Below are 11,297 nucleotides of genomic sequence, written 5' to 3' on the forward strand. Positions count from 1 at the left end.
CTACTCCCGTCTCAGAGGCATCGACCTCGAGTAGGAACGACAGAGTCGTATCAGGATGAACCAAAATTGGGGCAGAAGCAAAAAGTTCCTTGAGCGTCTTGAAAGCAACAAGAGCCTCAGTAGACCAGGTCTTAGTATTAGCCCCTTGTTTGGTCATATTGGTAATAGGCGCAATAATAGAAGAGTATCCCTTAATAAAGCGCCTATAATAATTAGAGAAACCAATAAACCTCTGGATAGCTTTGAGTCCCATAGGCAATGGCCAATCCAAAATAGATTGGAGTTTGTCAGGATCCATCTTAAAGCCTTCCCCAGAAATCACGTACCCAAGAAAGTCTATCTGAGACTGGTCAAAACTGCATTTCTCCAATTTACAGTATAGGCCATGTTGCAGAAGTTTGAGCAATACCTTTCTGACTTGTCTGTGGTGGGTCTCAATCTCCCTAGAGTGTATAAGTATGTCATCCAGGTATACAATGACACAATCATGTTGAAACTCCCTAAGAACTTCATTAATCAAATCCTGAAAGACTGCCGGAGCATTACAAAGACCAAATGGCATAACCGTGTATTCATAGTGACCATAACGGGTATTGAACGCTGTCATCCACTCGTGTCCATCCTGGATTCTCACCAAGTTATACGCCCCTCTGAGATCCAACTTGGTGAAAATTTTAGAGCCCTTTAAACAAACAGCTCGGTAATCAAAGGAATGGGATAGGCATTTCTGATGGTTATCTTATTCAAACCCCGGTAATCAATACAAGGTCTCAAAGTACCATCCTTCTTTTTAACGAAAAAAAAACCAGCCCCGGCGGGGGAAGAGGATCTCCTAATGAATCCTTTTTCTAGATTCTCACGAATATATTCCTCTAGAACTGAGTTCTCTTGAGTGGATAGAGGATATACATTGCCCCTCGGAGGCATAGTACCAGGTAAAAGCTTAATTTTACAATCAAATGACCTGTGTGGAGGTAAGGTATCGGCATTCTTCTTGTCGAATACTGCTTTTAAGTCCTGGTAGATAAACGGTATCTGTCCCTCTGTAGACTGAGTGGTACTACCCAGTGTGTTTATTACAGCCAATGGGGAAACCCTGCGTAAACACTTCTCCTGGCAGCCCTGACCCCATGAGAGTATCTCCCCTAACTCCCAATCGATAATAGGGTTATGTCTTTTTAACCATGGGTACCCCAGGACTATGGGGACCGAAGGGGATGAAATGAGCATAAGTGATAAGTTCTCCTCATGCAAGATACCAACAGTTAAGTTAACGGGTATAGTCTCACGGGAGATAACAGGCTCAAGTAAAGGTCTACCATCTATGGCCTCAACGGCCAAGGGTGTATCCCTTAACTGGGATGGGACAGTGTGTTTGGTAGCAAAGGCTTGGTCGATAAAATTCTCAGCAGCTCCGGAATCTATCAAAGCCATAGTCTTTAGTACTCCCTTCTCCCAAGTTAAAGAAACTGGTAGCAGAAGCCTGTGATCTTTATAATTATGAGTAGAGGACAAAATAGAAACACCCAAGGCCTGTCCTCTAGAGAAACTTAGGTGCGAGCGTTTCCCGAACGATTAGGACAATTCAGGCGTAAGTGACCTCTGACACCACAATACATGCATAATCCCTCTCTTCTCCTGTACTGTCTCTCCTCTTCTGAGAGGCGAGTATTGCCTATCTGCATAGGTTCAGGAAACAGTGAGGTAGTGGAATCAGGACTTTGAAATGCGGGAGCTAATTTAAAGGAAGGTCTAAGGTTCCTCTCTCGAGTGTTTTGTCTCTCTCTTAAACGCTCATCAATACGAGAAATTAACGAAATTAAATCCTCCAAATTTTCAGGGAGTTCTCTAGTAGCAACCTCATCAAGGATTACGTCTGATAAACCGTTCAAAAATACATCTATATAAGCCTGCTCATTGCACTTAACTTCTGACGCCAGAGACCTGAACTCTAGTGCATAATCCACGAGAGTTCGGTTCTCCTGTCTCAGGCGCAACAGTAATCTGGCTGCATTGACCTTTCTACCAGGAGGGTCAAAAGTTCTTCTAAAGGCAGCTACAAAGGCATTATAGTTATATACTAACGGGTTATCGTTCTCCCATAGTGGGTTGGCCCTTCTCAGAGCTTTCTCAATGAGTAAGGTGATAATAAATCCAACCTTTGCCCTATCTGTAGGAAAGGAGCGAGGTTGTAGTTCAAAGTGGATACTGATCTGGTTAAGGAAACCACGACACTTCTCAGGTGAGCCACCATAACGTACTGGTGGAGTAATACGGGAAGAGGCACCTACAGTGGCTACCTCTAGGCCTGAGCTCACAGGAGAAATAGAAGTAGTACGCGTCTCCTCTGGCGGGTTATTAGCACGAGACAATAACGCCTGTAGTGCTAGCGCCATCTGATCCATTCTGTGATCCATGGCTTCAAACCTAGGATCAGAAGGAGCAAGCTGACTGTTTGTACTTGCAGGATCCATTGGCCCTGTCGTAATGTCAGGATCGGGACAGGGATCCAACACGCAGAGTACAAACAGGTACAGGATACGTATACCGGACCTTAGAATGGCCGGACTAACGTACGGAGAGTATAGAGAATGGTCAGAGACAAGCCGAGGTCGAGGGAACGAGAGGACAGGTAAGCGAGGAACAAGCCGAGTCAAGGATAACAGAGGAAAACAGAGTAAGTCAAACAAGCCGGGTCGGAACCAAAGGGATAACAAAAAATACCAGAGCACTGTGTGACTAGACAGGCTAGAACCACGACAGGGCAATGAGCAAATGGGAGAAGCAAGTTTAAATACCCTGGCTTGGAGGGAGAGACACGCCTCCGACGAGATCTGATTAGTCTCTACAGGATTGAGTGACAGGTCGTTCCGGGCTGGCGTCATGACGTCGGTTACCGGACGTCCTGCTACAAAAGGAAGTGACTCCCTCGCGGCCGGCGTTTACGTGACCGGGTGGACCGCGAGGAACAGAGGAAACAGGCCGTCCGGACGGATAGACGTCTAAGTCTCTACCTCTCTCGGAGGTAGAGACTTCAGGTACCCTGACACCACTAAGGGACAGGAAGAGAGAGGAACACCAAAGGGGAGGAGGACACTAAGGGACCGGGAGAGGAGGGGAGAGAACCACTAAGGGACAGAGAAGGGAGGGAAGAGGAGCATTAAGGAACAGGGATAGGAGGTGTAACGGCACCCCCAGGCATAAAAGGGGGTTAACAGCCGTTTAGTAGATCTTCCCTTCCAGAGACACAGGCACAGCTACTGCAGAACACCAAACTCCCGAACTGGATACAAAATAGCACTCCAACTCCCGAACTGGAACCTCACGAATAGCTGCTAGCAGACGAACAGGAAAAGCAGACAATCAGCTTACACTCCTGGCAATCAGTCTCTAACAGCATACAGTAAATCCCCCCAAAGACGAGACAGAGCTCTGTGTTGAGAGTGAAGCAGTGGTCTGTTTATTGGTACCAAAATAACCTTCTTTTATGACAGTTTCCCTTAGATAGGACCGCCCACAGGGTGTTACAAAACAACCAATCATACACGTACATTACCAAAAACACTCCCAGCAATTACACACAAAATCCTCCCCTCTGCCTGTAATATAATTATGTTACACAATGGTTTAACATAATTATCACAGACAGTAAAAATACAGTTTTTACACATTTTTTACACATACCCTGTATATTTGAACTTGCGTAGCCGATTTTAGTTCCATAGATTCTTTAGCACACACCGCTGACCGCGTTCGACTAAATGAAAATGGCAGCTGCCACGTGTTCCTTTGTCGAATGGCGGCCACTTCGACGACTTCGGCAACTTCGGCACTTCGGTTGCATCCGAAGTGCCATATAAAAAGTGCCAATCCTTCCCCACAGTATTTAAAGGGCCAGAATGAGTGACATACACTCTGGTATGGCCGAATACTGTTTTTAAAGGGCCCAATCTCCCAGGGCCATAGTCCAGAGGCAAAAGGCGGGCAACCAGGCTCCTCCAATGCAATGTGGCGAGATTGGTCTCGTCACAGGAGGGGAGAGATAAACTAAGGGACTGGGATGGGAGAGATAAACTAAGCGACAAATAAGGGAGGGGATTGGACTACTAAGGGACAGGGAAGGGAGGGGAGAGAAAACTACTAAGGGGAGAGGAAACCACTAAGGGCCAAGGAGAGGAGACCACTAAGGGACAGAGACGGTGTGGTGACCACTAATGGACAGGGGGAAGTGAGGAGACCACTAAGGGTTGGGGGGGTCTAATAAGGGACCAGAGGGGAGGGGAGAGGAGACCACTAAGGAACAAGGAGGGGAGACCACTAAGGGACAAGGGCAAAGTGGAAGAGATCATAAAGAAATGGGGGAAGGGGTGAATAGACACACAAAGGGGCTGGTGGGAAAGAAAGAGGAACACAGAGGTGTTTGAGTAGGCAGAAAGACATACAGATGGAATGAGGGGGGAGAAATACACACAGATGGGCTGGGGATGAAAGAGACACACATAAGGGCCTTGGGGGGAAACACATAGTGGCTGGGGATGAAAAAGACCTAGAGGGCCTGGGGGAGACACACAGAGGGGCTGGGGTGACAGATGGGCTGAGGGTGAAAGAGACACAGAGGAGCTGAGATGAGTAAAAGACACAAGGAGGTTGGGAGAGAAGGAGACACACAAAAGGTCTGGGGGGGAGTAAGACACACAAATGATGGAGGATGTAAGAGTCATACAAGGAGGGGGAATAAGAGACACACAAGGGGGGGTTGTAAGAGATACCCAAGTGAGGTGTAAGGCACACAATGGGGAAACATAGGGGATAAGATACACTAAAGGGGGTAAGATATTTAAAAGAGGCTATATGAAACACAAAGAGGGGTTAAGAGCATGGGCGTCCGCAGGAATTTTTCAAGGGGGGGGGGGGGCATAATTGTAATGACATCTATGCTTGGCCCCTTTTTGACAGTGTCATGAAGGTGAGGAGCATAGTGATTATCACATAAAGCCAGGGTGAATAGCGTTTTCACAACTATGGTGTCAGGAATACATGTTTGTATTGCTGACACTATAGTGTTCCTTTAAGCAAATTAAAGGAACATTCTGGTCACCATAACAACTTCATCTAAATGAAAATGCTATGATGCCAGGAAGCCCCTGGGTGCTCTTTCCTTTAAGGGGTTAAACCGCTCTCAAATGGTTTAACCCCAAAGGCTTCCTCCAGCTCTAGGTCCGTCAGTGGTATTCGGCATCTGAAACGGAGTGTCAGGAAGTGCAGATTGACGTCAGGCATGGGTGCCGCTGATTGGCTAGAGTGCCAGTTGACCGCTCTAGCCAATCAGCAACACCCCTACCCAGCGGCACTCTGTGCTTCCTGACATTCAGTAAATAAAAGTGAACACATTAACACTGATATTTTTTTTTACCTGGGGAGATGAGAAGGTCCAGAGTTTCCCTGCCAGGCACAGGTACCAAAGCCTTATGATGTGGTGTCCAGAATAAAGTGGAGGGTTCACTTCATTTGTCCTTCCTGCTCCAATCTCCTTTTCTTTTCCTTCATTTGACAGTCTTCTTTTTCTTCTGACACTGTCTTCTATATTTGTCTCCTTCTGCTCCTTTCTGATTATTTTGCGCCCTTCTGCTCCTTTCTCATTCCTTTCTGCTCCTTGCAGACTCTTTCTGCTCCTTCTCCTACTTTAGCTTTGTGCTCCTTGCTGTCCCTTTCTGCTCCTTCTTCTACTTTACCTTTGTGCTCCTTCTGATTCTTTCTGCTCCTTTACCTTTGTGCTCCTTCTGTCCCTTTCTGCTCCTTGCAGACCCTTCATACCCCTTGCTGCCCCTGCTCCTTGCATACCCTTCAGGCTCCTTGCTTCCCCTGATCCTTGCAGACCCTTCCTGCTCCTTGCTGCCCCTGCTCCTTGCAGACCCTTCCTCCTCCTTGCTGCCCCTGCTCCTTGCCGACTCTTCATTTAGTCCCCCCTCCCCCTATGCCTCACTTGCCTAATCTATGGGCTGCCCCCCATGCCTCACTTGCCTAATCTATAGACTGCCCCCCCATGCCTCACTTGCCTAATCTTTAGGCTGCCCCCCATGCCTCACTTGCCTAATCTTTAGGCTGCCCCCACATGCCTCACTCGCCTAATCTATAGGCTGCCCCCCCATGCCTCACTCCCCTAATCTATAGGATGCCCCCCATGCCTCACTCCCCTAATATATAGGCTGCCCCCCCATGCCTCACTCCCCTTATCTATAGGCTGCCCCCCATGCCTCACTCCCCTTATCTATAGGCTGCCCCCCCATGCCTTACTCCCCTAATATATAGGCTGCCCCCCCATGCCTCACTCCCCTAATATATAGGCTGCCCCCCCATCCCTCACTCCCCTAATATATAGGCTGCCCCCCATCCCTTACTCCCCTAATATATAGGCTGCCCCCCCATCCCTCACTCCCCTAATATATAGGCTGCCCCCCCATCCCTCACTCCCCTAATATATAGGCTGCCCCCCATCCCTCACTCCCCTAATATATAGGCTGCCCCCCATCCCTCACTTCCCTAATATATTGGCTGCCCCCCCATCCCTCACTCCCCTAATATATAGGCTGCCCCCATGCCTTACTCCCCTAATATATAGGCTGGCCCCCATGCCTCACTCCCCTGATATATAGGCTGCCCCCCCATCCCTCACTCCCCTAATATATAGGATGCCCCCCATCCCTTACTCCCCTATTATATAGGCTGCCCCCCATCCCTCACTCCCCTAATATATTGGCTGCCCCCCATCCCTCACTCCCCTAATATATAGGCTGCCCCCATCCCTCACTCTCCTAATATATAGGCTGCCCACCCATCAATCACTCCCCTAATATATAGGCTGCCCCCCATCCCTTACTCCCCTAATATATAGGCTGCCCCCCCATCCCTCACTCCCCTAATATATAGGCTGCCCCCCATCCCTCACTCCCCTAATATATAGGCTGCCCCCCCATCCCTTATTCCCCTAATATATAGGCTGCCCCCCCATCCCTCACTCCCCGGGTCTGTAGGCTGTCTCTGGCTGCATGTGTTGCTCCCCTGCGGTTTCAATCAGCAGAGAGAAGCAGAGATAGATGCAGCTTCCTGTCCCTGTCTCTCTCCATACACCTACTGGCCGGCACCGGTATTGCAGTTCATTTTAAATCTCACACGAAAAATAGCAGAACAAGCTGAAAAATCCGGGGGGGGGGAAGTGCCCCCCCTTCCCCCCCGCGGACGCCCATGGTTAAGAGGCACACAGGTGTAGATGCTTTTTTTGGAAGAGTAGGGGTGCGGCAAAATGCGTTTCGGCCTGTGTACCCAAAAATCCTTGCTCAGGGTTTTAGTAAACCTTGGGCATGTTTGTATTCCTCACATTTTCAGATACAAACAAAATACACCTCCTTTTGGGAGGGGTGTATATACAAAAGTGATCAAGTGAATTAAAACCAGCAGCTCTATACACTTGTGTGGAATACCCTCTTATCCACACCCAAAATTTGAAGACTGGAAGGTGGTGTAGGTTAAATACACACCTATAAGTGGAGCACTTAATGCAAAATATATTTGTGTGGCTGGTAACTTACCCTGTGTGGTCTTGTAAAAATCTTAAACTTGTGGTACATACGGGAGATAAAATAGACACAATATAGTGCAGATGGTTTGTAAAATTGACTAAATAAACTTTGAGGCTCTGTAACGTGGCTTTTATGTTTTTTGGTCAGCATTACACCTCTCATTCGCTCCAAAGTTATCTCGTAGAAAAAAATAAAGGAGGAAAGGGAACCAAAGTGTAGACTGTTAATACAACCAGGTAAAGAAATGGAATTTGTCAGAGCCTTAAGATCCTGGTTCTGAGGTATGATAGGGTTGTGCAATTTAGTGGGGATGGCACTACCCATATGAAGATTAGGAAAGCTCAATGGACTATCAAACAATTTAATAACATTTATTGTACAATTCAATTAAAAATACATAGTATTATAGCATTAATATTGAGCCTCAACATAATTTGGTGACCCTTTCCTAAAGTGGTAACCATTAGCAACACTTTTACCTGCTCTCAGGAGCCTTTACAGGAGGTCTGAAATCAAAAGGTGAGCACTTGCTAATTATTTATGAAATATAAGTGATTCAGTTGCTTTTTGGGGGGGGCCCACTTTGTGCTTTAGTCCAAGCATCCCCACCACCCAATACCCCTGATAAAGGCCAAAGTGATTATAATTATTATTTGTCACCTTTCTTTGATACTGCAGAATACTGCAGAATCACTTTATAGACAATGTTTACTATGGCAAATAGACTGTATATGGTTGTGGAAGCCTCGTCTATAAACCCATGGGACATTACCGATTGCTTAAAATATATCTCAATTTGGTCGATGAATCCTGTTCATGTCGCACATCACAGTTTTTATGTATAAATTTCAAAAAGCAGCATGGTTCTTATTGTTCCCATTATTTTTTCAGCAAAGAATATCCAGTGATTTCTAAAAGTATCATGAGGCAGCGGCTGATATCAAGTCATCCAGGGCAACTATCCAGCAAGTCAGATCTTAATGCACTCCACAGTAGTCACCAGGGTCTGCAGCATTATCAATATGAAAATGGTGCTCACATGCAGTTTGCAGCCTCTGACGCTCAAGATCTGCCTCTCAATACCTTTACAGCACAAAGGGACTCCGGACTATTTTATCATTGTCTGAAAAGAAGAGGTAATCTAGTAATGAATGCTATAGTTGCTTGTTATCCAGAACTTGCAGGATTAAAGGAACACTATAGGATCAGGAACACAAACATGTATTCCTGACCCTGTAGTGTTAAAAACACCAACTAGCTGCCCTGCCCTATCCCATTGCCACCCAAAATACAGTAAAATCTTTCCTTTATTGCATTCTGTTGCTGCTGGCTCTGCCCTCAGTGTCTCCATGCAGAGAGTGAAAACGCTCAATGGCAGTGCGGCATCCCAGGAAGCACCTCCAGTGGAAATCTGTGGAGTGTCCAGTGGCGTTATCACTAGGCTGTAATGTAAACACTGCCTTTTCTCTGAAAAAATGGTGTTTACTGCAAAAAGCCTAAAGGTGCTGATTATATTCACCTGAAAAAATACAAAAAGTTGCAGTTGTTCTGGTGACTATAGTGTCCTTTAATCCTAAACTGGGCTATGATACACACATCACACAAAATTTAGGTTTGAAAACCAAAAACCTCGCCCTACAGCAGTTCTGGATTAAAATATATGATTCTCTGTTCAATTTACAATAAATACATTTTACGAGGAACCCTGTCTTATAGTCATCTCAGGAGGCTATGCAGAGGTGAATGGTAATTATTTTTTTTCTTAGTAAATACTGTGTGGGTCTGTTGGCATTTCAAAGGCAACATATTAAGTGATGACCTTTAATGGATTTAAAAATAATACTCTTTGCAAAGAAAGAACATGATGCTCTGTGTTCTAAAACATGACAGATTTTTACTAAATAAAATATTCTGGGATGTTCTTGACTTTACCTAACAATAACTTATGACAGCTACATTCAACTAATTACAATGTAGGCCTGAAGGCATCAAGCTTCAGAAATGTTTTCTTTTGCTATGAAGAGAGCATGGTCATTCACAGGAAACAGCTACCATTTATTTGCATATTGTCCCTATTTCCCTAGTAGCATTTTTTTATTGTTATTTCTAGATTTTATGAAATGTAATGTTCTTATTTAAATTTTTTATTGTTTGCTTTTTTTTTGTTCTCATACAGAAGGTGCTCGTCATCTTGAACTCCCTTGCAAACGGTCTTATCTAGATCCTTCTTCTTCTATGGCAGATGATCACTATTTTAGATCCCCTCCACCATATGACCAACAAATGTTGAGTCCTCCTTATCGCAATGAGGTGACACCAAGAGAAGCATGCATGTACTCTACGTCAGGAGCTGAGATAGGAGGAGTGTCAGGAGTTGAAGATCTGCCTCCTCCACCACCTCCTCCGCTTAGCTGTAACATGTGGACTTCTGTTGCACCCTACACTAGTTACAGTGTTCAAACAATGGAAACTGTGCCATATCAGCCTTTTCCTACTCACTTTACCACCACAACGATGATGCCTCGTCTTCCCACAATCGCGGGACAAGCATCACAGGCACCGGGTGAATCCCATTTCAGTGTCTACAACCAGCTTTCACAGTCCCAAGCTCGAGAGAGGGTTCCTTCTACGTCCTTCCCTAGAGAAAGAGTCCATCCTTCCCTATGTGAAAGAAAGCCTCCATCTCCTCACACAGCCAATGAGTTTTTGTATTCACAAAGCTTTTCATTATCTAGGGAATCCTCCTTACAATATCATTCAGGAATGGGGACAGTGGAAAACTGGACTGATGGATGACTAATGATACCAAAGACATTATATGAACAATCACATTTATTATCTTAATACCTGTGGGTATCCTGCACTTCAGCAAGTCTTTCATCTGAGCTTGCTTGATATAGGGGAAATTGATTACTAACAGTAAAAAGACTTGTTCAAAATAAGCCATAACTGTGCCATTTATGGGGGTAAACAGAGATGGCTAAAGATGTTTTTCAATTACATTCTATTATGTAGGAGTCTAAACAAAATACAAAGTGGGAAATCACTACATCTTTGCATGCTGAATAGCTATTTATACATATGTATATATATATGTATATATATATATATATATATATATATATATGTAGGTATGTATGTATATATGTATATATATATATATATACATATACTTATATGTATGTATATATGTATATATATATATATATATATATATATATATATATATATATATACACAAAAGGATATATATATATATATATATATATATATATATATATATATATATATATATCACAAATGCTGGCCACGTGTTCAATGAAGCTTTGCTTTTAAAGATGAGATGCTTAATAAAAAAATAATGTTACCAGGATTTTTCATAGATCTATTTAATTTTTTATGGCATGTGTTGATGTACAAACAATATAATAATTGCATCAAGAAAAAATATCACTTATGTACATCAGAGTACACTTTATTAGATACTGAGTTAGAACCAAAGGACATGGACTTTCTTTTTATTATGTGATGTGGTAATTTTTACATATTTCAAAACTTAATTACATTTTACTTCTTATGTAATGTCTCTGGTTTATTTTCATAATAGATGTTAATGTGCAGAGCTATAAATATTTTACGTTGACATCAAGACTAATTTTGTCTTCCAATACTTCACTCTTTACTTCAATAAATCGTACATTTTCCCAGGATAGTATCCCA

General features: G+C 44.1%; 1 protein-coding gene across 3 annotated transcripts in view; it reads left to right on the forward strand.

Annotated features, from left to right (window-relative positions):
• TBX4 (T-box transcription factor 4) overlaps nt 1-10,640 on the forward strand; it is a 186,162-nt gene extending 175,522 nt beyond the window's left edge. For 2 of the 3 annotated variants that reach the window (XM_063444510.1, XM_063444509.1), the window contains exons 8-9: nt 8,469-8,713; nt 9,754-10,640. In XM_063444510.1, coding sequence (XP_063300580.1) covers nt 8,469-8,713; nt 9,754-10,373 — 865 coding nt within the window. In that variant the 3' untranslated portion in view covers nt 10,374-10,640. The remainder of the gene's footprint in view (nt 1-8,468; nt 8,714-9,753) is intronic. The other variant, XM_063444511.1, reaches the window with a different exon arrangement.
• Nucleotides 10,641-11,297: the final 657 nt, after the last annotated feature.

Source organism: Pelobates fuscus, chromosome 1 (genome assembly GCF_036172605.1).
Source record: "Pelobates fuscus isolate aPelFus1 chromosome 1, aPelFus1.pri, whole genome shotgun sequence".
Lineage (NCBI taxonomy): Eukaryota > Metazoa > Chordata > Amphibia > Anura > Pelobatidae > Pelobates > Pelobates fuscus.